Source organism: Heliconius melpomene, chromosome 10 (genome assembly GCF_056956725.1).
Source record: "Heliconius melpomene rosina isolate 202511_hmr_F chromosome 10, ASM5695672v1, whole genome shotgun sequence".
NCBI classification, from domain to species: Eukaryota; Metazoa; Arthropoda; class Insecta; order Lepidoptera; family Nymphalidae; genus Heliconius; species Heliconius melpomene.
The window spans coordinates 6,704,263-6,728,261 of record NC_140398.1 but is presented as its reverse complement, the minus strand read 5'-3'; the positions used below and the strand labels follow the sequence as shown (position 1 = coordinate 6,728,261).

General features: G+C 36.4%; 5 protein-coding genes across 5 annotated transcripts; 1 reads left to right on the top strand and 4 right to left on the bottom strand.

The window, feature by feature from the left end:
• The first annotated feature begins 505 nt into the window (after positions 1 to 505).
• On the top strand, positions 506 to 2,145 carry LOC146535360 (uncharacterized). The gene is made up of 3 exons (XM_085191165.1): positions 506 to 553; positions 625 to 867; positions 949 to 2,145. Exons 1-3 carry the CDS (start codon positions 506 to 508, stop codon positions 2,143 to 2,145), a joined length of 1,488 nt encoding a protein of 495 aa, XP_085047291.1.
• Positions 2,146 to 2,486: 341 nt separating this feature from the next.
• LOC146535359 (carboxylic ester hydrolase-like) lies at positions 2,487 to 6,506 on the bottom strand. The gene is made up of 11 exons (XM_085191237.1): positions 6,316 to 6,506; positions 5,913 to 6,052; positions 5,692 to 5,834; positions 5,372 to 5,520; positions 5,076 to 5,261; positions 4,766 to 4,956; positions 4,159 to 4,327; positions 3,599 to 3,815; positions 3,403 to 3,512; positions 2,879 to 3,011; positions 2,487 to 2,788 (listed from the first exon to the last, which is right to left on the bottom strand). The coding sequence occupies exons 1-11, from the start codon at positions 6,416 to 6,418 to the stop codon at positions 2,623 to 2,625; spliced, it is 1,707 nt and encodes a 568-aa protein (XP_085047363.1). The 5' UTR covers positions 6,419 to 6,506; the 3' UTR covers positions 2,487 to 2,622.
• A 726-nt stretch (positions 6,507 to 7,232) lies between these two features.
• On the bottom strand, positions 7,233 to 13,120 carry LOC146535358 (carboxylic ester hydrolase-like). The gene is made up of 11 exons (XM_085191236.1): positions 12,960 to 13,120; positions 11,548 to 11,687; positions 11,328 to 11,470; positions 10,350 to 10,498; positions 10,081 to 10,266; positions 9,347 to 9,537; positions 9,100 to 9,268; positions 8,324 to 8,540; positions 7,867 to 7,976; positions 7,557 to 7,689; positions 7,233 to 7,455 (listed from the first exon to the last, which is right to left on the bottom strand). Exons 1-11 carry the CDS (start codon positions 13,060 to 13,062, stop codon positions 7,290 to 7,292), a joined length of 1,707 nt encoding a protein of 568 aa, XP_085047362.1. The 5' UTR covers positions 13,063 to 13,120; the 3' UTR covers positions 7,233 to 7,289.
• A 2,730-nt stretch (positions 13,121 to 15,850) lies between these two features.
• Positions 15,851 to 20,576, bottom strand: LOC146535357 (carboxylic ester hydrolase-like). Its single transcript, XM_085191238.1, has 11 exons — positions 20,422 to 20,576; positions 19,887 to 20,026; positions 19,667 to 19,809; positions 19,123 to 19,271; positions 18,833 to 19,018; positions 18,337 to 18,527; positions 18,065 to 18,233; positions 17,015 to 17,231; positions 16,479 to 16,588; positions 16,177 to 16,309; positions 15,851 to 16,075 (listed from the first exon to the last, which is right to left on the bottom strand). Exons 1-11 carry the CDS (start codon positions 20,513 to 20,515, stop codon positions 15,910 to 15,912), a joined length of 1,698 nt encoding a protein of 565 aa, XP_085047364.1. The 5' UTR covers positions 20,516 to 20,576; the 3' UTR covers positions 15,851 to 15,909.
• A 1,657-nt stretch (positions 20,577 to 22,233) lies between these two features.
• LOC146535356 (uncharacterized) lies at positions 22,234 to 23,372 on the bottom strand. The gene is made up of 2 exons (XM_085191890.1): positions 23,103 to 23,372; positions 22,234 to 22,699 (listed from the first exon to the last, which is right to left on the bottom strand). The coding sequence occupies exon 2, from the start codon at positions 22,687 to 22,689 to the stop codon at positions 22,345 to 22,347; it is 345 nt and encodes a 114-aa protein (XP_085048016.1). The 5' UTR covers positions 22,690 to 22,699; positions 23,103 to 23,372; the 3' UTR covers positions 22,234 to 22,344.
• Positions 23,373 to 23,999: the final 627 nt, after the last annotated feature.

Below are 23,999 nucleotides of genomic sequence, written 5' to 3'. Positions count from 1 at the left end.
TGTAAAATAGCGTGTCTACTTATTGACCTATTTCAGGATTATAAATTAAATATTTTCCTATTGCGTCAATGTTTGACATTTCTACGAATAGTTATAGTTTGTGTAGTAATGATTTCTACATAACAAAGAAAAGATTATATCTATACTAATATTGAGTATCGCAAGCGTGCGATTGTAATCGCGACAGTTCGTGGGTTCCATTTCCACTAGGAGATATGAAATATTTAATATTTTCATTTCCTCACTCCGATAACGAGACAAAACCGGCGTTGAGCTCCGCCACTCAACATACAATACCTCCAGAATTCACCTGACAGTGTAAAACGAAACGTATATCTAAACAAATAAAAAAGGCTAAAGTAATAAGTTCTTGGCCAGTTCACGCATATACTACTATTACAATTATAACGATAAAAAATTTTTCGTGGCCCTCTCGATTTTTACTTCAATATTTTATGTTTTTTTATAAACATAGCTTGAATAAGACACACCGCTGGCTTACAAGATGGTGCTGCAGCACGCACCCTGGCCCATTTCCCGGTCAATCTATCTGGTAATATATTAAGAAAATGTATGAAATAAATTTAAATTTTGTGTGTATTCCTGTAAATTTAATACTTTTAGATTAGGCGGAATTTAGCGGATATCACAACTGGTAAAGTACAGCGTAGTGGATCCTGTACACCGACGCAGGCGCCGGAGTGCCCGCCGTGCCAGAGCGCGCCGCCGCCGCCGTGCCGCACCTCCGTCACCGCGCGCGCCTGTGGCCTGCGCGTCGCCTGCTGCCCGCCGCCCGCGCGCCATTGCCCGCCCTGCACGCCGCCGTCGTCCTCTGTCGCACGCTCATGCACTAACTATATTAAAAAAGTAATGTTTTTATAAACTAATTTGTAAATACATTTACACAGTTATCATTAACAATCATTTGATGCTACACTCTTGTTTCAGGATAAATCACGTGTTAAATCCGAATTAAAAACGAAAAGTAGCAACATGAAGATATGTGGAGCACAATTAGACTGTGTTGCAAGCCGCCTTCAGGCCGCAGAGTGCGCGCGTCGTGAGGACTATGAAAACGAAGTTCTAAATTCTCCGCCACCTCCTAAGCAGGCACCTGTCTCTACATACCGCCTGGCATGCGAGCGTCAGTGCATGCGGGCTACCGACGGCCACGACTATACGGTAACAAAAATAAGTAAAAATGATAACCGCTGTGACGCGTCCAGAACGCCGCCACCGCCGACTCCAGTGGAGCTCGAAGCAAATACCGGTTGTCAGATAAAGCAAGACTCTTATCTTGATCCTTGCTCGCATCAACCGCGTATATTTATTGAAATTGACAGGTCCGCGTCGAAATCAACGTCTTCGAAAACAGAAAAAAATAAGGATAACAAATGTGAAAATGATTTAAGAGCACAGCAAACGAAAAGCAAGAGTTCGAGCTCTGAAACAAATTTAAGTAGCAAAAGTGACAGTAAATGGTGTTCTAATTTACGTACACCTAAGCCTCTTCCGCCGGCTTGCATAGAGCCGTCACTCATAGAAAGATTACGGCGAAGACCTGGTGGCACGAGTAGCAACACTTGCAGTCGACAGGTGCACACTCATACCTCTGCTTGTAGTCCTATGTTATTACCAAGTGTGAGCCTAAAACAAAAGCCAAAAGATAAAACGACTTTGACATCACAACTAGAACCGCAACTTTCCGAGGCAGCGAGAGGAAGATTTGTTACTGGCCAATTGAGTTTAGATGAGGGGAAACAACACCTAAGTGGCGGCGGTCTTGACTTGAAAATCCCGCCGACGACCGAGGCTGTTCGAGTGCAAGTTTCTTTTGACTTCAACACTACTCCAGCAATATCATGTACAGACAACCAATTACTAGGTCCCACCAACGATGCATTCAGCAACGCCACAAGTACATCTGATCCTTGGTTGTCAATCAAATCCCTTCAAAAAAAATTGAAAAGCTGTAAGAATACAGAAAGTAAAAAAGAATCTAAGGACACAGAAAAGCGTACGGCTTGTGAAAATCCAAATATAAATCAAAATAAACACAATCCTTGTGCCCCTCGACCAGAAAATACATCAACAAAACACAACAATTTCAGTCATCCTCAAACCCATCTAATTGCTCTTACCTAATTATCTGACCAACAGACATATACACACTGATAAAAAATGAAAATTGCATCTGTTTTATTTAGAAAATAAGCCTTATCGTGTGTCTTATTCAACGTTTTTGATAAAATATATTTCAAATTGACCGTGCATAAGATCGTATTTAAAGAAAATTGTATCTTAAAATAATTAAAAAATCTTTTACTTGAGAGTTGTTAATCATTTCTAAATTTATCCTGAGAACATGTAGTGGAAGTTAGGAAAATCTTCTCGTCTTTAAAAGACGATGTTTAAACAGAAAAATATAATGATAAGACATAGATGTAATAAAAAGAACACGATGGAAACGAGAAATAAAATCAAACTTGTAATAACAACTGCATAAATATATATTTTTATAAATAGTAAAAAAAATCAATAGCGTATATTTTGATAGATATAAAAAGGAAATGGTAAAAAATCACACGTTTTTACAATAAACGGTTATAATATAGCGCTATATTAATATTTCATTGGATAGAGTTCTTCCCAGATTTTAATTCTATCTTCTTTGAGATTCTTGCGCACACTGAGGTCCCTATCGATACGCAAGTATTTCCTATCGTCGGGCAACATGCGCGGCCACTTTATGCCCTGAAGTCCCAATGTACTGCCTTGATTTGGATCTCTGCAATACAAGTTATTTATTTAAAAACTCTTATCAATTAAGCTGCATAAAATTTGGTATTAGCCTTTAACACTACAACGGTGGGCTCACCCGTGCTTAGCAAAATTGTACCAGATAGAGGTCATGAGCTCGACGATGTCGGAGTCAGCGCCCCGAGTGCCGACCGCTGGGAAGCGGTAATTCAGTGTGAACAAGTAAATAAGGTCATCGTGGTGTGCGGCACCTGGAATATTGTAACATTAACCTTAATGTTATTTTATAAATTACAGGATATTTTCTGTATTCGAAGGTAAACATTGCTGTTCCTAACTGTCCATATGATATGTGATATCTAGCTGTTTGAGAGGATGTTATCTTCCACAAGAGCGTTTCATGATCAGCTCGATCGTCAACTTGCAGTCGCCAATCAGGTAAGAGAGTTACAAGTTATTTTCGCTATATACAATTCAAAGCTTGTGATTGAAATAAAGGCACTTTAAAAACCATTTGTAGTAATTATTGGGAAAACAAATGTCCAAAAAAGTTTTCAACCATGAATATATTATTGTGATGATGAAGTACCATAAGTACAAGTAAGGTCATGAATACATGAAATCCAGAAGTTTCTAAGTGACCTGTAGGCTTATTAGAGACCGGATCCTCGTAGTGGCTGTGGTTACCGATGTACGCGAACTCATAGTACCAAACCGGGTGTGGCGAGTGTCGACACATTAGGTTGACCAATCTGAAATACAACGATGGAGATATAGTATAATTCGTTGTTTCCAATAAAATGTTTATGGCAATAACAAATCTTTTATAATAAATAACCTATGAACAGGGAAGCTTTCTATCGCGTCCTGGTAGAGCAATCCCAGCGCCGTAGTGCTCTCAGCGTCGTCGCGTAGTGGACTGTCTCGAAGATACTCGCGGCGAAGCGTACGCGTCGCGTGCACGGAGTGCTCGCGCGGGAGCTGAAACGAGATCGGCGCTATGGACTCCCACTCTGCGTTCATCCTGTCGCGCAGCGTCTGGTTGCGAAGGATGGCTGTAGAAAACATGAGAATGTATGTATTAATATGCGTTATTATTTTGCTCAGATCGCGCAGATAACAAGGTAGGCACAGGGAACCTAGTATTAAGACCCTCCGTTCCCCACTTTCCTCCGAATTCTAGAGGCAGTTCATGTTAAGAGACAAAACGCGCTTTGCCTCAGTACTAAATCAAGAAAATGAAATAGGTAACATTCCATTTTGTCAAATGGGATTCGAACCCACAACCGGTTCTGCCCTTAGGCCACGATTAAACGCCTGACCTGTTATTTACTAAATAAAGTATTACGTTTTCAATAATAGAGGCTATTATTTAATTTAGGTTAATATAAAACATACTGTATGCCTTCCAAAAGAATTCATCTTGTGTTTGGCTGATGATGTATGGGACCGGATGCATTTTCCCTTGCTTGATGGCTTCAGCAGGATCCATGTCCAGAAATCTTTCTTGACCGAAATCTTTTTCTACTAACGGTCCCCATATACCCACTGGATCGAATCCAAATTCCTAATAATTTTAGAAATTTTGATTTGATTATTTCAATAAGTAAATACGTTACCTACGTCAAATATTTGAGTCTGGTCGTGGCTCAAGTATGTGACTGTAATCGAGACTGGTTGTGGGTTCGATCCCCACTCGAGAAAATGTTTTTTTTATTTAAATGTATATTTTTATTTCTTTGCTCTGGTGTCGAGATAAAGCACGACGTTGCGTTCCACCAGTCAACACGCAATACCTGCCAAATTCGACAGAAAATGGGGAACGGAAGTCTTAACACTAAATTCCCTCTGCCTACCCTGCTGTGTGCGGGTATCTATTACGCAGAAGGGTAGGAGCGTGAAGCTCAGCTATACTGTAAAATTTATTTTACAGTATATTAATAAATATATGTTATAAAGTAATTAGTTTTTCATATACGAAATGTGATATTCTAATAAATATTACATAGAATCCTAGGAGGGAATTTCCTAACTGTCTCCAAGGTTTTGTCTTCAAGCAGTCGATAATAACTGTAGAGTTAGTGGTAGGGCAGTTAAGCAACTGCGCCTGCTTGACCGCCAGCTCGTAGAAGTTGTCAGTCGTAGGGCGACTTCTGATAGGAGAGCCGCTCATGGAGATACCTCGGTGAAAAAGTCCTATATAGAACATTTACAAAACTTGTATTATTATTATTTTTACAATTTCTTTATGTGTTCAATCATTGCTACTAGTATAAACTATGAAATCATTAATATTAAAAAAACTATAATAATACCTTTAGACATGGGAGATATCATATGCAACATGACGCTAATAGAACCTGCGCTGCATCCGGCGATAGTCACGCTTTTGGGGTCACCCCCAAAGGCTAGGATGTTGCGTTGCACCCACTTCAAAGCCGCCACTTGGTCCTTGAACCCATTGTTACCGGGCGCTAGATTATCGCCGGTACTTAGGAAACCTGGAAATTAAAATAGTACTTCCTTTTTATTCTTTATTTAAATAATTAGAATGTTAACAGATATAGCATTTAATTGTAGAGATAACTTTAACCGCCATTAACCAATTTACCAAGAGAACCGAGTCGGTAGTTGATAGTAACGAGAATAATGTCATGGTCGAGGAGGTAGTGCGGCCCCGCAAGGTCACTTCGACCCGTCATCGAGTAAAACCCTCCCGGATGGACGAAGAATATCACGGGCAGAAGAGTGCTGTTTGCCCTGAAACACGATAGGGAGTCTCTTCAAGATTTGCACTTAAATACTTTTTTAAAATTACATTTTAAAAAAACACTCATAAAATAATTAAGTTTACAATAATAATAAAATATATATTTTATTTGTAAATATTGTCTTCTCAACATTTTGTAATGGGTGTTTTTTGTTATGTACCTATCTATCTTTAGCGGTGTGTAGACGTTGAGGGTGAGACAGTCTTCATCGACGGGGTAACCAGGCCTCGCTGGCAACGGGCACGCCGGCCCGTCCTCACTCGCATTCACTGGTGACGAGTACGACAAGATCAACTTCGGAGGCTGTTAAATAGTTACAGAAGATTATAGGAAAATCGGTTAAGTTTTATGTGAATGCCATTTGATATTTTAGGTACACACTTGGAACCGCAGTACCCCGACGGGTGGCTCGGCGTACCGGATGCCGCGGTAGGTCTCAAAACGGCGCCCGAGACGCGTCACGTTGTACCCGCCGCGGAACTCCCCCGATAGGGACACAGTGACAGGCGACGACAGTAGTTCTGACAAATAATCATCGAGGCACACATTATCGCTATTACATTAATGTTCAATTTTTTTCAGAATATTTGGAATTAAGAAAATAATAAGTTGAATTAATAATATAATTTGTATTCGTTGTTAACACAAACTTAAATTTTTATGTCTCTTATAATGAGGTAAATAAACATTGCTTATTCAGTACTTAAATATAATCACAAGTAGTAGTACTGAATTGTTTTCTACTCATAACATAAAACTATGTTTTTTATTTGCAACGACTTACCTATTTCTTGTTTTTGCATGCCATGGTAATGATGATGAAGCTGATGTTGGTGGTGACCCCACGTGCCTACGACTACGAGCACTGCACTAAATAATGTTTTCATATTGAACTTCGCATTCAAACTGACCGCAAAACATCACCCGTCTCGTATATATAATATGTAATGTATAATAATGTGTGGATGTGTCATGCGATCACTACTCATACCTTCAAAAAACTATTGTAAATAACAAAAGTTAAAATTTGTAAGTCTCAGACTATTTAATTTATGTAACGATTCAAAATAAAGCATTATGCAGTATAAAAACATATTTTATAGGCTTGTATGTGTACTTCCGTATGAGGCTCGCGGTTGGTATTTGAGGAAAACGAGCTGCAAGGTGGAAATCCCCGCCCTCGCGTTATGAGCGTGCTAACTGACTCTGACATTTTAAGCATAGATACAGTTGGGTTTTCTGTGTTTATGCATATTGTTCACTTGGAAAAAAAAATATCAAAATTAAGAAAAATCCTCCATCTACAACTTAATTACATTTACAATATTTTGAATTTTGATTTTAATTCTGTTGTAGAATAATTTAAAGCTTAAGTTATAATCAGAATCAACAAGTTAAAGTTTTAGTGGAGCTGATATTAAAAGCATATTTTAAAAATATTTTCTTCGGGTTGTAATTTACGTAATAAGTATTTAAGATTATTATCAATGACCTATAGTCGTACTTTTCGTCGTACGTAGTACTTTTTGTAATATGTGTAAATCTTTTATGAATACTTTGATAGATATGTTATTATAGCTTTTAGCTGTATTTGCGTATCGCGGAGTGAGGATAAGTATAAAGGCACTTGGTTCTACTTTCTACCGTGGTTTGATAGAATCTCGCAACGGACAAATCATCAAATCAAATAATAAAAAAGTAAAAGTAAAGACAAATATAATTAAACAATAAATGTCATTCCAGCACTACTCAAGTAAATTAGTACTTCATAGGATAGAGTTCTTCCCAGAGTTTTATTCTATCCTCTTTAAGATTCTTGCGTACACTGAGCTCCTTGTCGATACGCAAATAATTCCTGTCGTCGGGCAACATGCGCGGCCACTTAGTGCCTTGAAATGAGGATGTGTCGCCATGATTCGGATCTCTGTAAAAAAATGTTCATTTTAAAAATTCCTATTAAGTAAAGTGCATAATATTTTGATATTCATGTTTGATCCCACTACAGTTCGAATAGCATAGGCTCACCCGTGCTTGGCGAAGTTATACCAGATGGAAGTCATGAGGTCGACTTTGTCGGCGTCAGCACCACTAGTGCCAATCGCCGGGAAACGATAACTCAGCGTGAACAGATAAATGAGGTCGTCGTGGTGTGCGGCACCTGGAAAGTCATAAAATAATGTTCTCAATACGAATTTCAGGGTTAGTACTTTTGTGTTTAACGGCATTTATAGTGACAACACTAGCATTAGCTACAATGCAATTTAGCTGCTTGAGCGGATGTCGTCTTCCGCTAGCATAAATACGAGTACATTAAAACAAAAGGTTTGCGAGTGACCTGTAGGCTTATGAGTGACTGGATCCTCGTAGTGGCTGTGATTGCCAATGTACGCGAACTCGTAGTACCACACCGGGTGCGGCGAGTGACGACACATCAGGTTGGCCAACCTGAAATACGACAATAGAGATAAACGATGACAAGTGATCGACTAAAGGTTCAGTTTCTGTCAAAAAAAAACTAATTTCGGCCACGGTTTCGACTATGTCAAGTACATATAGTACTTGTCAAGTGTTATCCAGAAGAGAATATGCATAATTAAAATGAAAACCACTTAAAATGCCGCTTTCATTTATAATTTAGATACATAACAGTGGGTTAGTAATAAAAAAGTGATTTTAGGTGCCTCACTGGATGGCAAATTTACAGATTCATTCCCACTAATTTTAGATTGCCCTACCCATGGCTAGGTTCTCCTACCTACTCTACAACATGCGAGACACATTTTTTCTAATACCTGTGCACAGGGACGCTCTCTATCGCGTCCTGGTAGAGCAGTCCCAGCGCCGTAGCGCTGTCAGAATCGTTACGCAGCGGGCGGTCATGCAGATACTCGCGGCGCAGCGTACGGGTGGCGTGCGTGGAATTCTCACGCGGGAGCTGGAATGAGATGGGCGCAATGGACTCCCATTCCGCGTTCATCTTGTCGCGCAGCGTGTCGTTGCGGAGGACCGCTGCGGGAAAGGATAAATTTGAACTATCTAACAATACCTAACGTGTGGTCGTCGAGGCACAGTGTCAGATTAAAACTAAAAACATATAAGTTGCGCGTGAGATTTACATTTGTTGAAGTGACTTATTCATTTTCATATTATGATTAACAAGCCAAAGCGTAAAATAGCGTCAAAGCCAGCAACTCTTGAGATCCGTGGGTCTTAAAAGTATGCCTGCTCCCTATCCCCTTTGCCTGTTATATGCGGGATACGGTGTGAAGTGAACAAAAAACAATAGTAATACCTCACTAGGGAATCTTAAACATAACATTAAGTTAAAAGAAACAGCAATATAAACGAGATTATTGACTTTAAAGTAATTAGATCAGACTTTTTTTTTAGAAGCTTGTGGTCTTTGATTAAGAATTTTAGTTGAACAAGTAAACCACAAAAATAAAGAAATGTCACTTTACACTGTAAAGCGATATTCAGTTTGGCAGCGGAGATCCCTTTATGAAAATCGTATAATAATATCAAGCCCTTATGGGACTTAAGTAGATCTAAATATGAGACAACGTACTAAATGCCATCCAGAACAATTCATCTTTTGTCTGACTGACGATGTACGGAACTGCATGCATTTTCCCCTGCCGGATTGCTTCAGCTGGATCTATAGGTAAAAATCTTTCTTGGCCGAAATCCTTCTCTATAACAGGTTCCCATATCAAAATTGGATCAAATCCAAATTCCTGAAATAAATTCAAATTGTTATATAAAATTCAGACGATTATATTTAAATAATTAAATTTGAAATGGTCAATATTTACATAGAATCCCAAAAGAGAATCTCCCAACTGTCTCCAAGGTTTAGTCTTCAAGCAGTCGATGATAACCTTAGAGTTGGTGGTGGGACAGTCCAGCAACTTCGCCTGCTTCACCGCAAGGTCATACAAATTATTGGGCGTCGGGCGAGGCATGACAGGAGACCCGCTCATTGAAATACCGCGGATGAAAAGTCCTTACAAAGAATAATTATTATATATTAAACTATATTATATACATAAATCATGTCCATTACTCTTCTAGATGCAAATAACATACTGAACATAAAATTGAAACTATCAAGGAAACCGGAGAAATTCGCATTGTTAGGTTTCTTGGGGAGAGAAGGGTAACATTATGGGAGAATTGTCCAAAACTCCTCCTCCCTCCTGTCCTCAAGGAAATAAGAAATCGTAATTTTTATTTACAGCTTAAATTGTAAGCATTATATATAATTGTTTATAAAATGAGAGAGAGAGTTTATATTTAGTTAATTGATATCACACAATGATAAGAAGACCGTCACTGTACGAAAAATTGAGTAGAGTAGAGAGTTTTCGTAAGTTGACGTTAGGTCTACGAGAAGGCATTTCTAAAAGAAAAACACAATTTTTCGTATAGTACTGGCCTTCTTATCAATGTGCGATATCTATAATTTTTTGAATGTAAATAATGATTTAAATGTAAGTTATATCACTAATGAAAAGTCTTATTAATCCTTGCAAATTGAAGAATCTACCTTTCGACATAGGAGAGATCATATGCAGCATAACGCTAAAAGAACCGGCACTGCATCCCGCAATTGTAACGCTGTTGGGGTCACCACCAAATGCCGCAATGTTGCGTTGCACCCATTTTAAAGCCGCCACTTGGTCCTTGAATCCATTGTTACCTGGCGCGAGCTTATCTCCTGTACTGAGAAAACCTGGAAAATTAAGCAAATCCTAATTTACTTTTCCCTTTTTTAATTTTCAAATATTGTTCACCGATGCTATTATATAAGCTTACCGAGAGAACCAAGCCGATAGTTGATAGTAACGAGGACCAAGTCGCGGTCGAGGAGGTAGTGTGGCCCTGCAAGGTCACTGCGACCCGTCATCGAGTAGAACCCACCCGAGTGCATATAAAATATTACAGGCAGAGGAGCATTCCTTGCCCTGGAAAAGGTAAAAATACTTTTAAATGTATATTTAAATTTAAGGTATTAACTAAATTGTAGAAATAAATAAAAAATCATCATTTCAATCATCATTATCTGTGTTGCGAACAATTTAATGATATGAAACAGCAAGGCGTCTGGGAATTATAAATAATAAATATCCTCAGAAAGATTTCATTGTTGGGGAAGATGGAACTATTAATTCTAATTAACTGTTGTATCTCTAATATACAGACACACAACATTAAATATCCATCTTTGCGTTGTGCAATAGAATTTGTTTGGGTTGAATGCACTAATCTCGCCGTTCGAATTATAAGTTTGAATTTAATAAATATTTTTTTGTTGGACAGTCTATTCCTGAAGGAAGACTTTAGGCTATATTATGTGATATTAATAATATTGATTTAACATAATATGTACTCAGGCACTTAGAATATATTATGTGTCATATACGATTCTTAGTTATTTCCATATAACACAAGGGTAAAGCCGTTTACGATTGTGATAGTATGGCACTACTAGGTTTTGTTTACAAAACCTAGTAGTGCCATATAAAATGACTACATCTTCCTGGATCATCTCATCTTTCGTAGGCCTATTATATATGGTCGTATTTGTCATGTTCCATCCTTTTCATTCATTTTCTTCAATAATTTCTGGAGACATTTGTCTGAAACTTTTTGAACAAAACAGTTCCTACGAACTGCAAACGCCTTCCGTATCTTTCGGGGAATTATAATTAGATTTTTTCTTAAAAAGTAAGACTCAGAATTTGACGATGTCGAATATTGTCAGAACAATGCTTTAGAACTTCTGATGTATACCTATCTTTCTTGAGTGGTGTGTAGACATTGATGGTGAGACAGTCCTCGTCGACAGGGTAGTCGGGCGCTGCGGGCAGTGGGCACGCCGGTCCGTCCTCACTTGCATCCACCGGCGACGCGTACGACAAGATCAGCTTGGGAGGCTAACGAAAAGTAAAAGAACAGTAGTAACACATAGAAAATAAAAATACAGAATAAACTTTAGTTGATATTTCTATACTTGGAAGCGCAGTTCCCCAATGGGCGGCTCGGCGTACCGGATGCCGCGGTAGGTCTCGAAACGGCGCCCGAGACGCGTCACGTTATACCCGCCGCGAAACTCCCCCGATGGGGACACGGTGACGGGGGACGACGGTAACTCTGGCAATCAATCAATTTATTAATTTATATCTCTAAAATGAACTTATTTTATTTTTGAATACATTGCGTGTTGAGTGGCGGAACTCAACGCCGCGTATTGGCTCGAAAGGATGTTATTATTATGAAACGATGTTGTTATTAGGGAACAGGATGTTATTGTGCCTAAAGAAATATCACTGTTGTATAAAGCAAACTATTTGTGTAATTAACCTTTAAAAAGGTGTAGGTTCTGTAATTAATTTATTTAAACCTATAATTATATTTATTTTATTTAAAAATAAAGTAAAATACTGCTAGTCCTTTTTTAATAATTATAGCTACAAGATATAAAAAAATTAAATGTCATATTCTGTTCCACAGCAGATACCTCAACGACAAAGACTGTCAATATGGGCATTGTTCTGTTTATGAATTAGCTGGTCAGAAGAGACTCATTTTCTATAGATGTTATTCAGAATAAAATTATTCACTTTATTTAAAAAAACCATATTAAATTCAAAATGCAGCAGGAATTGAACCCATATACATGGCCGACTCTCTTCTACTTCCCTTCATTGAGAAATATCATTTTTAATAGCAGAACAATAAATAACACCAGTTATCTTTTTAGCTTACTTATGTTATGTGATTATAAATTAATTTAATAAAAACAAATAATTAATCTATTTATAAGGTTAAAACTGTATACAAGTCTAGGAAATCAGCAATATGTTTACACTCTACATCGCCGCGTCTCTCGACCTTGACTTTGTGGGGGCTCTTGACCTCACTCCATTTGCCTCTTGCTTAATCAGCATTCTTGTTTATGATATCATAAACAAGAATGCTGATTAAGCAAGAGAAGTTCAGATATCTGAACCACAACGTGTATCTGTTAATCCTTTATTATCTTTAAACAGATACACGATATTTTTTAACGTTTTGCCTCGTCGCCAGAGCTAAAGTCGTTACGTAGGGGCACAAGTTTGCGACTGTAAAAGTAGCAAGTGTTGGGTTCGACTCCGACTCGAAATTATGAAATATTATCATTTCCTCGCTGTTTCATAATAAAAAGGGATTATCTTAACATTAGGTTCCCTCTGCATACCCTGTTATGTACGGGATACAGCGTATACATAAAGAAATTTCATTTCAATTCTTAAATAACAACTTAGTGCTATGCAGTGATTGTTATTCATATCATAGTACCAACTAGTTCAATAAGTAATTCTCAACACTATTTTTTATTACAATTAAATTTAATTGTATAAAACAATGACAAATTATGCAAACCTGTTCCAGAGTGATGCGCATCGTGGTCATGATGTTGATGATGATGATGATGAGCCAACGTGCCCGCCACCGCGAGCAACACCGAACACAGCAATGTCTTCATGTCGCTCTCTACTGTCTCGCACTGACAGGAAAATATCACTCGTCTCTTATATATATGTACATATACATATAAACAATGTGTAGGTGTGTCATGCGGGAACTACACATAGTCTCAGATTATTCAACATACTTAAGTTAAATGTATAGAGAATGCAGACACGACTTAAAGAAAAACAAGGAAAATGATTGTGTGAAAGCGTTTTAAATGCAAAATATTACAATGAGAATGGAATAACATATAAACACTGATAAGCGCGATTGCATAACAACTTAAAGGTACCTATTTATAAACTAATATTTTTTTGTATATTTAAGTTAATTTATAAAATAAAATTTTCTCTAACTTAACCCAACGTGGGTTTCGCCGCCATGGTGGTATACCATAGTGTAGTGCGTGACACTGATGAGAAATTACTCAAAATATCTATAATATGAAATAATTAATATTTTCATTTCCTCGATCTGGTAACGAGGCAAAGCATGATGTTGAGTTCCGAATACAATGCCACCAGAATTTAGCGGTAAATGCGGTATGGAAGTGTTTTAATGATAAAAAAATGACAGATTGTCAAGGCACATTCGAATATTTTTAACCGACTTCTGTAAGAAAAGGAGATTATCAATTCGACTGTATGTTTTTTTTATGTTTGTTACCTCATAACTTTTGACTGGGTGAAAACAAACAGGCTTAGTAATTAGATATTGTAGTAAGGTTGTTAAATCTTTGTAAAATTATTTTTCACTTTTTAGTGATTATTTATTTTTCACGTTGTTAGAAGTCGGTTTTTCTTTTTGTTAAAAATTAATTTATTTATAATATGTATAAAGTACAAGAACTTAAGGTATCTACAGAATGTAGGACAGGTTTGTGATAGCGTTACTTTCACTGCATATAGGTTTTAATATTAGTCAATTGATTAAGTATCAAAAAAATAAAATATTAACTTTTCAATAAAATTAACTTATTCGTGTGACGACAAGTGATAAGCAGAATTAATAAGCTACATTGATGAACATGCGAATATTACCAACAATTTTTCAAATTAACATAAGTAATGTAAAATATTTTCGTCAATGTTTGTACAAGTGCGTACATTATTTTTATTAACTTATATTTTTGAGGAAAATACGCCATAAGGGAAATCCCCGCGGTCGAGTTATCTGCAATCTAATTGGTTGAGACACTTGGAGCACTTCTGTCTTGTGTTTTGGTTTACATATTTACTGCAAGAGACGTAAAGTAATTATATATATTTTTTTGTTTTAAATATTTATTTATGCTGAACAATTTACCTACTTCTATTTATACTGGTACTTATACAATAATTTGAACATAGCATAATATAACTAGTATAACAATAAACAGCATAAAGTAGTGATTTTTTTCCTAAATCGTAATTTACGTAAATATTTTTTTTAAGTAATTGTAGGGATATTGCACAAGTATTAATATTATTTATAAATATCAATTGTTAACACGCCATATCATCGCCCTGAATTTATCCGCTACAAATGCAATTGTGATATTATTTTCCACTATTGTTTTGAAGCGTATAAATAACCTAATTTAATATATATACAATAAATGAGTTGAATTTGAAGTCTCGTATCGTAAGGGGCACAAGGGTGACTTTAACGTGACGGTTGTGGGTTCGATGGGACTCGTATTCATATTTTCATTTCTTTGCTCTGGCACCAAGGCAAAAGCCCGGCGTTGAGTTCCGTCACGCAACACGTAATGCCTCGAAAAATTTAACGGAGAGTGGGGAACGGAGTGCCTTAACACTAGGTATGCGGAATACAGCGTGAAAGTAATTTAATTTTGATTTCAAGAGAAGCACATTTGCGACTTGATTTCCACCTCCACCTCCACCATTTCATCATGGTCGCTCGGTTGTAGCATTTGTAAGTGAAAGAAATAAAAAAAAACAGTAGCGCCGTGGCCGTTAGTAGAATTATTTGATGAATGTGTTAAATATGCAAAATAAGTAACCATCTGTCGTTAATTTGAAAGGAATCTTCCACATCAACAAAGACACGAAGGGAGAAGTTATAATATTTTCTTCTGCTACACGCTTGTATTCCGCATATAGTAGGGTATGCTAAAGGAATCTAGTGTTAAGACACTCTGTTCTCTACTTTAAAACGTTCGTTCTCTATTTTAAACTAAAATAAATATTTCATTTTTCTAGTAGGATTCGACGACGCCCTCCAATAAATTACAATAAAGGAAAAAAATACTTTATTCAATTACACTATTAATAAGTATCGAGATGAGTCAGGAGTTAATAAGACAATGTAAATGTATCAATCAGTATGCTCGACAAACGACGGTAGGTAACTGTATAATCTATTTTATTATTTTAAATTTTATAATCATTTTCCTTTTATATGTTTATGTGTGAAATGTTGTCACAGCTATGTTTATATTCAAATTTTAACTTATGAGGACAGTTAGATAACAATTCTCTTTAGTGGTCCGTGGTCTATGTATTTTGTAGAATTTTGTTACAATAAGTTAAATAAATTTGAGCGGCGCTGGTATTCAATATTTAAGTCTTTATGTAGGTACACTTTGAAAATGATAAGGGGCAGATTTTATGTGTCATTTTTACCGTTTTACACAACTACTTGTACTTAACAAATGACGTGATCGGATTGGGAATGCCATGCCTGTCATTCTTCAATAAGGAAAATTCTTATGAAGCGCATAAAAGTGCGTAATTTATTTTTCTGTGGTTTCATAGATTCGCGCAACGGACAGATCATCAAATCAAATAATAAAAAAGTAAAAGTAAAGACAAATATAATTAAACAATAAATGTCATTCCAGCACTACACAAGTAAATTAGTACTTCATAGGATAGAGTTCTTCCCAGAGTTTTATTCTATCCTCTTTAAGATTCTTGCGTACACTGAGCTCCTTGTCGATACGCAAATAATTCCTGTCGTCGGGCAACATGCGCGGCCACTTAGTGCCTTGAAATGAGGATGTGTCGCCATGATTTGGGTCTCTGTAAAAAAAAGATTTAATTTAAAAATTCCTATTAAGTAAAGTGCATAATATTTGATATTCATATTTGATCCCACTATAGTAGGAATAGCATAGGCTCACCCGTGCTTAGCGAAGTTATACCAGATGGAAGTCATGAGGTCGACTTTGTCGGCGTCAACGCCACTAGTGCCGATCGCCGGGAATCGATAACTCAGCGTGAACAGATAAATGAGGTCGTCGTGGTGCGCGGCGCCTGGATAATCATAAAATAATATTTTCAAAATGAATTTCAAGGTTAATGCGTTTGTGCTTAACGGCATTTATTGTGACACTAGTAGCATTAGCCAAAACTCAATTTAGCTGCTTGAGCGGATGTGGTCTTCCGATCATAAATACATTAAAACAAAAGGTTTGCGAGTGACCTGTAGGCTTATTAGTGACGGGATCCTCGTAGTGGCTGTGATTGCCAATGTACGCAAACTCATAGTACCACACCGGGTGCGGCGAGTGACGACACATCAGGTTGGCTAATCTGAAATACGACAATAGAGATAAACGATAACTAGTAGTAGTTTTATTTCGGCCTAAAAAATAAATATCAGTCATGGTTTAGACCAAATCAAGTATAGTGCTTGTCAAGTAGTAAGCAGAAGATGCTCTTAATAATATGCATAGAGCCACTTAACCACCTCCAGTTATAAATTAGACACATAACAGTGGCTTAGTAATAAAAAGTAATATTTAGTGCCTCACATTGATGGCAGATTTTGTGCAAAGTCTGCAGATTCATTCCCACTAACTTTAGAATGCCCTACCGTTGCCTAAAATAACATTTACTTTTATTTGAATAAGGACAGCATAGCTTTTTGCCTTATTATTATTATGATTTCCACTCGAGGGACTAGGTTCTCTTACCTACTCTACAATTTGCCAGATACAGCATGAACTTTATTAATACCTGTGCACGGGGACGCTCTCTATCGCGTCCTGGTAGAGCAGTCCCAGCGCCGTAGCGCTCTCAGCGTCGTCACGCAGCGGGCGGTCATGCAGATACTCGCGGCGCAGCGTACGGGTTGCGGCCGCGGTGTTGTCACGCGGGAGCAGGAATGAAAGGGACGCAATGGACTCCCATTCCGCGTTCATCTTGTCGCGCAGCGTCTGGTTGCGGAGGACCGCTGCGGGAAAGGATAAATTTGAACTATCTAACGATACCCAATGTGTGGTCGTTGGAGGACAGCAGCACAACATCTGACTAAAACTTTAACTATAATATATCAGTTGCGAGTGAAATTTATATTCATTGAAATTACTTATTTTCACATTATAGTTAACATGACAAATCGAATTCTGCCTCGCATCAAAGTCGAGTGTCTTCACACTATGCTTGCTCCCTATACTTGACTTAAAAAGCTTGACGCAAAAAATTATAATAATGATACATCAATATAATTATAATTAAAAAAAACAGCAATATTTTGCTCGATAGAAATAAGTAATTAGATTAGAAATTTTTATTCGATATAAAACTAAAAGCTGAGGTATTTGATATAGAATTTTAGTTGAATAACTAAACCACAAAAATAAAGCATAGTCACTTTACATTCTAATAGGATCACTGTTTGAGCAATAATATATAGTTATACAAGTGTGACATCCTCATGTATTGAGCCTTTTATCTATATATATAAAATCAAAAGGTCACTCACTCATCACGAAATCTCAGAAACTACATGTGCTAAGAATCTCAAATTTTGCATAGGAGTTACTTATACGACGTAGGTGCTCACTAAGACGGAAATTTGCAATATTCGACTTCTAAGGGGTTGTTTTTGGGGTTGAAAGTTTGTATGAAACTTCGTTACTACAAATGCTAGGAGTCTCAAATTTTGCATGGACGTCACTTATAGGACGTAGGTACTCATGGAGACAGAAATTAATAATAAAGTAGTTCACGCAGGCGAAGCCGCGGACGGGCCGCTAGTATTTTATAAAATTTAAGACAACATACTCAATGCCATCCAGAAGAATTCATCCTTTGTCTGACTGACGATGTATGGAACTGCATGCATTTTTCCCTGCCTGATTGCTTCAGCTGGATCTGTAAGTAGAAACCTTTCTTGGCCAAAATCTTTCTCGACAACAGGTTCCCATATCAAAACTGGATCAAATCCAAATTGCTGAAATAAATTTTAACTGTTATTACAACTGCTTTTAGGAAAAGTTTGGTAAAATTCAGATAATAATATTTAAATAAACAAATTTGAAATGGTCAATATTTACATAGAATCCCAAAAGAGAATCTCCCAACTGTCTCCAAGGTTTAGTCTTCAAGCAGTCGATGATCGCCTTTGAATTGGTGGTGGGACAGTCCAGCAACTGCGCCTGCTTCACCGCGAGTTCATACAAATTATCGGGCGTCGGGCGTGGAGTAATAGGAGACCCGCTCATTGAAATACCGCGAATGAAAAGTCCTTACAAAGAATAATTATTATGTATTAAACTATATGTATAATATATAAATCATGTCCAATCATGTCCATGTCCAAAAATATGGGGGAAAATGCTGAAATACGTTAATTGTTAGATTTCTTGGGGAGATTCCAACGCGAATAATTAAGTTGTAAACATAATACATAATTGCTTACAAAATATATTCCCAGAGTTTGTTCATATGTTAACTGACATTTGCATTGTTTTGAAAAGTAAATAATTATTTAAACGTAAGTTCTATCACTAATGGAAAGCCTGTTTCTCCATTAATAATTGAAGAATCTACCTTTAGACATAGGAGAGATCATATGCAATATAACACTAGAAGAACCGGCACTGCATCCCGCAATTGTGACGCTGTTGGGGTCACCTCCAAATGCCGCAATGTTGCGTTGCACCCACTTCAAAGCCGCCACTTGGTCCTTGTACCCATTATTACCTGGAGCGAGCTTATCTCCTGTACTGAGAAAACCTGGAATATACAGCAAATCCTAATTTACTTATAAATTTATTAATTTTCGAAATATTGTTTACCGATGCAAGAGTTACAACAACACATTATTTTTATAAACTTACCGAGAGAACCGAGTCGGTAGTTGATAGTAACGAGGACCAAGTCGCGGTCGAGGAGGTAGTGCGGCCCTGCGAGGTCGCTGCGACCCGTCATCGTGTAGTACCCGCCTGGGTGTATAAAAAATATTACAGGAAGAGGAGCATTCCTTGCCCTGGAAAAGGTAAAAATATTTTAAAATGTATATTTAAGGAATTAACTAAATTGAGGAAATAAACAAAAAACCGGACAAGCGCGAGTCGGACTCGCTCACCGAGGATTCCGTAAAAAAATTGAAGGTTTCAAGCTTTTTTCTGAAATTCAGGCTTAGCTTAGCCAGAGCCTTTTCATCTGATACCTCACTTGAACTAGTGGCTTTAAATATTTTTTTACATTTTTACAGTCTTATTCTAAACTTAGGAAACAAAAATGATAACGGAAACGTATACAAATTTGTACATAGCGCTATTTGAGCCCGAGCCTCTTTGAAAACCGTCCAAGTGCTCTGACCATGAAAAGTTGAAATCTCTCATGTTGTCAGAACAATACTTTAGAACTCTGATCATATACCTATCTTTCTTGAGTGGTGTATAGACATTGATGGTGAGACAGTCCTCGTCGACCGGGTAGTCGGGCGCTGCGGGCAGTGGGCACGCCGGTCCGTCCTCACTTGCATCCACCGGTGACGCGTACGACAAGATCAGCTTAGGAGGCTAACGAAAAGTATAAGAACAGTAGTAACATATAGAAAATAAAAATATAGAATAAACTTAAGTTGATATTTCTATACTTGGAAGCGCAGTTCCCCAATGGGTGGCTCGGCGTACCGGATGCCGCGGTAGGTCTCGAAACGGCGCCCGAGACGCGTCACGTTGTACCCGCCGCGGAACTCCCCCGATGGGGACACGGTGACGGGGGACGACGGTAACTCTGGCAATCAATCAAATTATTAATTTATATCTCTAAAATCTACTTATTTTATCTAGGTTATCAGAATAGTAAATCACAGAATAGTAAAAAAAAAATTATACTTAATTTATACTTTTTTCTTGTTTTAAATATACAATTAAAAGAAAAATATTTCTGTTTGCAACACTATTTTTCAACTTTTTTTTACAGGAGCAATCGGAAATATTTTTATACAACATTTTTCAAAGTCAGCAAAGTGTTTACATCGATGCCTCACGCGACCTTGACTTTTCAAGGCTCTTGACCCCACTTGCATCTCACCTCTTCTTGCATCTTGTTTAATCAGCACTCTTGTTTGTGTTATTTGAACCACATACTATGATTAATGATATATTATTATGATTAATGTTCAAAACCTGTTCCAGAGTGATGTGCATCGTGGTCATGTTGACGGTCAGCCCACGTCGTCCCCGCGACCACAAGCAACACCGAATACAGCAACGTCTTCATATCACTATCTACTGTCTCGCACTAACTGGAAAATATCCCTCGTCTCTTATATATATGTACATACACATATATATATGTACATACACATATATATATGTACATATATATATAGGTGTGTCATGCGGGAACTACACATAGTCTCAGATTATTCATATACTAGCGGACGCGCGCAGCTTCGCTTACGTATTTAGGGGTGAATTCTAATAAACCATGAAACATGTGTTCAATCAAATATTTTTAAGATTCTAAATTTCAAATTTTATAAAAATCGGTGGCATTTTAAAGATTTTTCCAAACAAACTTTCAACCCCTTATTTGCACCCTTAGGGGGTGAATTTTAGAAAACCATGAAACACATGTTCAATTAAATTTTTTCAAGAGTCTAAATTTCAAATTTTATAAAAATCGGTGGCGATTTAAGAATTTTTCCATACAAACTTTCAACCCCTTATTTGCACCTTTAGGGGGTGAATTCTAGAAAACCATGAAACAGGTGTTTAATTATATACGTTTAAGAGTCTGAATTTCAAATTTTGTAAAATTTGGTGACGATTTAAAAAACACCTATACAAACTTTCAACCCCTTATTTGCACCCTTAGGGGGAGAATTCTAGAAAACGATGAAACACGTATTCAATTAAATACTTTTAAAAATCTAAATTTAAAATTTTATAAACATCAGTGCCGATTTAATTTTTTTTCCATACAAACTTTGAACCCCTATTTCACCCCTTTAGGGTTAAAATTTTTCAAAATCCCTTCTTAGTGGATGTCCAGATTACAAAAGTAAACTTTTGTCCAAATTTAACGTTTCTACCATGAGCGGTTACGGCTGTGCGTGCGTCTTACCTCAGTCAGTGAGGACAAGTCCTTTTATATATATAGATATGTAATGCAGATACAACTTAAAGAAAAACAAGGAAAATTGTGTGAAAGCGTTTTAAACGTATAATAGAATAACATATAAACACTGATAAGCACGATTGCATAACATAACAACTTAAGCTTTATCTACTTATTAACTTATCAATTTTTTTTATTCAAGTTGATTTATTAAATTAAATCACGTCTGAGTGTCTAATCTAAACCATTACGGATAGAGCGTGATACTGAAGAGAAATTACTTAAAATGTCTATAACTTGAAATATTTTTATTTCCTTTATATATTTATATTTATTTAAATTCATATTTATTTAAATTTATATTTTCATTTCTTCCGAGTTTAAAAACATATTGCGGTAGTGGCAGTGTTTTATATGTATTAAATACAAAACTTAAGGTAGCTTCAGAAAGAAGAACAGTTTTGTGATATATGTTGTTTAAGTATAATAAAAAAAATAAATATTAATTATAATTATTTAACCCTTAATCAAACAAACTTTATTTTTCGAGTAATTTGAAATCTGGTCACGGCTTTTAGGTAAGTGGGTGCCGTAGATTTCGAAAAACAACTCCTTTTTTTTATAAAAAGGGGGGAAATGGGGGTTTTGCAGTGGGAAATTATTTCCCAGTATCCGGTATTTCAAAGCAAAATATAATTAAGTGGGAAATTATTTCCCATTATCCGGAATAGCTCTCAACTTTTGATATATTTTTACTACAAGTTCTATACATGTAAGTTGCTCCTACTTTACTTGTTTCTTTTTTGTCTTATATAATAAAATTGAAAAAAATACTGTTATATGAGTGAATAAAGTTATAAAATGAAACAACAACGTTAGGAATGATATATAGTTTTAATATAAACTGAAACTTAATTACTAAGAAAAATAATATTATTGAGGTGGAACAGTGTGAAAGGTTTTGAAGCAATTTTTAGCACACAAACCTACTCCACAGGCGGAACACAGTCTGTTGTTGGGGAGTTTGTGATATGAGATGTTTCTCCTAAGGCTGTCAGTAAGGCATCCGTTGAAATCTGTTGGGCTTGTATAGTAGGCGTTTCTTGTTTATCTTCATTCGATTCGAACCCGAAGATATATTCAAGACGTTGTTCAATTAGGTTATCGTCAAGCTGATTGAGGTAAGTATCGGATGGAGAATGAATGCTATTGACATAGCATGAGTCATCTTCAGAATCTGAGGCTGATAAATCAGACAAGTTGTCTAAATTTTGCACCACCTCCTCCAATTTTTTCTTTGGTAGAACTTTTTGTAACTTTTTAGCGTCCATATTTAAATAGCTAAAACAAATAAAAGGAAGTCTAAACTAACTTGGTAGTCTGAGCAGTACAAATAGTTCTAAAATATAATAGTTATAAAAATCAAGTGAGAAATCACACAAACGCAGTCATAACTCTCGAGAAAGCTCCATATATGAGTTACTCGCTGACAATTTTGTGTAAGTTAGATAAAATTATAAGTAACTATACCTGTTTAGGTACTTATATAGTGCAACAGACAAATTATTTATTGTATATATAGAAATTGGTATTTTTCAAATGCAGGAACAAACAATGGGAAATAATTTCCCACATAATTAAACCTAAGAAAATACAACAAATATCAATGCTGCGAGCCCAAAAACCGTAAGAAACATTCAGAAAACAAGTCTAGTTTACAATATTATTGTGTTTATGCACTTACCAGATTTTTTTCTTCAAAAACTTTTAAATCTTCCGTTTGAACCGGTTTTTTTCACAAAATATTTCAAACTGTGTTTTTGACATTGATATACAATGACAGTTCGCGCCTTAAGACAAAATGTTGCAAATAAATAAAATTAAAAAATTCTGTACGATTATTTTTCCCTAAGGTTGGTACTGATTAGAGTTGCCAAAAACGAAATAAAACAAAAAAATTACAGTAGTGGCATGTGGGAAATAATTTCCCAATATTTGATTAAGGGTTAAATAAAAATTACCTTTTTCGTCTAACTATAAGCGGTAAGTTAATAAATTAATTATTATATATTTTTTCAAATTAAAATGTGTTAATATAACATATTTTCGTCAATGTTTGAACAAGAGCGAATATTATTTTTGTTAGCTTGTCCTTTATATCATACAAAACTATAAAATATACTGGTTATTTTGAGGAAAACGCGCCACGTCCCCAAGGTCGATTTATCTGCGAGATTTCTGTCTTATATTTTGGCATTATTTACTGCAAAGGCGACGTAAAGTATTTATAATTTTTATTTCTATTTAATTAATAATGTCTATGAAATAGTTCCTCCAAAATTATCTCAACAATTTATCTACTTCTACCTAAACAAAGATTGAATGAATGTCTGTCCGGACTCTGGAAACTTACTAACGCACTCGCAAACGTGTAAGTAGCACTTAAGCATTAGTAAAGCCTCCTTGTGGAAGCTTGCCGAGCCGTGCCAAGTATGTAAAGGCACTATAATAAGTATCGTAATGAGCCAGAAATTGATATAAGATGGTAAACAATATAAATATATTAATTAGTATGCTCGACTGACAGCGGCAGAGTGTAGGTACAATCTATTTTATTATTTTTAAATTTATAATCATTTTC

Bases quoted from the DNA above. Each gene is read 5' to 3' on its own strand.
- LOC146535360 (XM_085191165.1), top strand. From the start codon at position 506: ATGGTGCTGCAGCACGCACCCTGGCCCATTTCCCGGTCAATCTATCTG. The intron at 554-624 runs GTAATATATTAA...TAATACTTTTAG, and splicing joins TTTCCCGGTCAATCTATCTG to ATTAGGCGGAATTTAGCGGA. The intron at 868-948 runs GTAATGTTTTTA...CTCTTGTTTCAG, and splicing joins GCACTAACTATATTAAAAAA to GATAAATCACGTGTTAAATC.
- LOC146535359 (XM_085191237.1), bottom strand. From the start codon at position 6,418: ATGAAAACATTATTTAGTGCAGTGCTCGTAGTCGTAGGCACGTGGGGT. The intron at 5,835-5,912 runs GTGTGTACCTAA...ACTATTTAACAG, and splicing joins TCGGGGTACTGCGGTTCCAA to CCTCCGAAGTTGATCTTGTC. The intron at 3,513-3,598 runs GTTATTTATTAT...GTTGTATTTCAG, and splicing joins GAAAGCTTCCCTGTTCATAG to ATTGGTCAACCTAATGTGTC.
- LOC146535358 (XM_085191236.1), bottom strand. From the start codon at position 13,062: ATGAAGACATTGCTGTGTTCGGTGTTGCTCGCGGTGGCGGGCACGTTG. The intron at 9,538-10,080 runs GTAGATTCTTCA...ATTCTTTGTAAG, and splicing joins GATCTCTCCTATGTCGAAAG to GACTTTTCATCCGCGGTATT. The intron at 7,456-7,556 runs GTGAGCCTATGC...ATTTTTTTACAG, and splicing joins TATAACTTCGCCAAGCACGG to AGATCCGAATCATGGCGACA.
- LOC146535357 (XM_085191238.1), bottom strand. From the start codon at position 20,515: ATGAAGACGTTGCTGTATTCGGTGTTGCTTGTGGTCGCGGGGACGACG. The intron at 16,310-16,478 runs GTCACTCGCAAA...ATGATTATCCAG, and splicing joins CGTCACTAATAAGCCTACAG to GCGCCGCGCACCACGACGAC. The intron at 16,076-16,176 runs GTGAGCCTATGC...TTTTTTTTACAG, and splicing joins TATAACTTCGCTAAGCACGG to AGACCCAAATCATGGCGACA.
- LOC146535356 (XM_085191890.1), bottom strand. From the start codon at position 22,689: ATGGACGCTAAAAAGTTACAAAAAGTTCTACCAAAGAAAAAATTGGAG.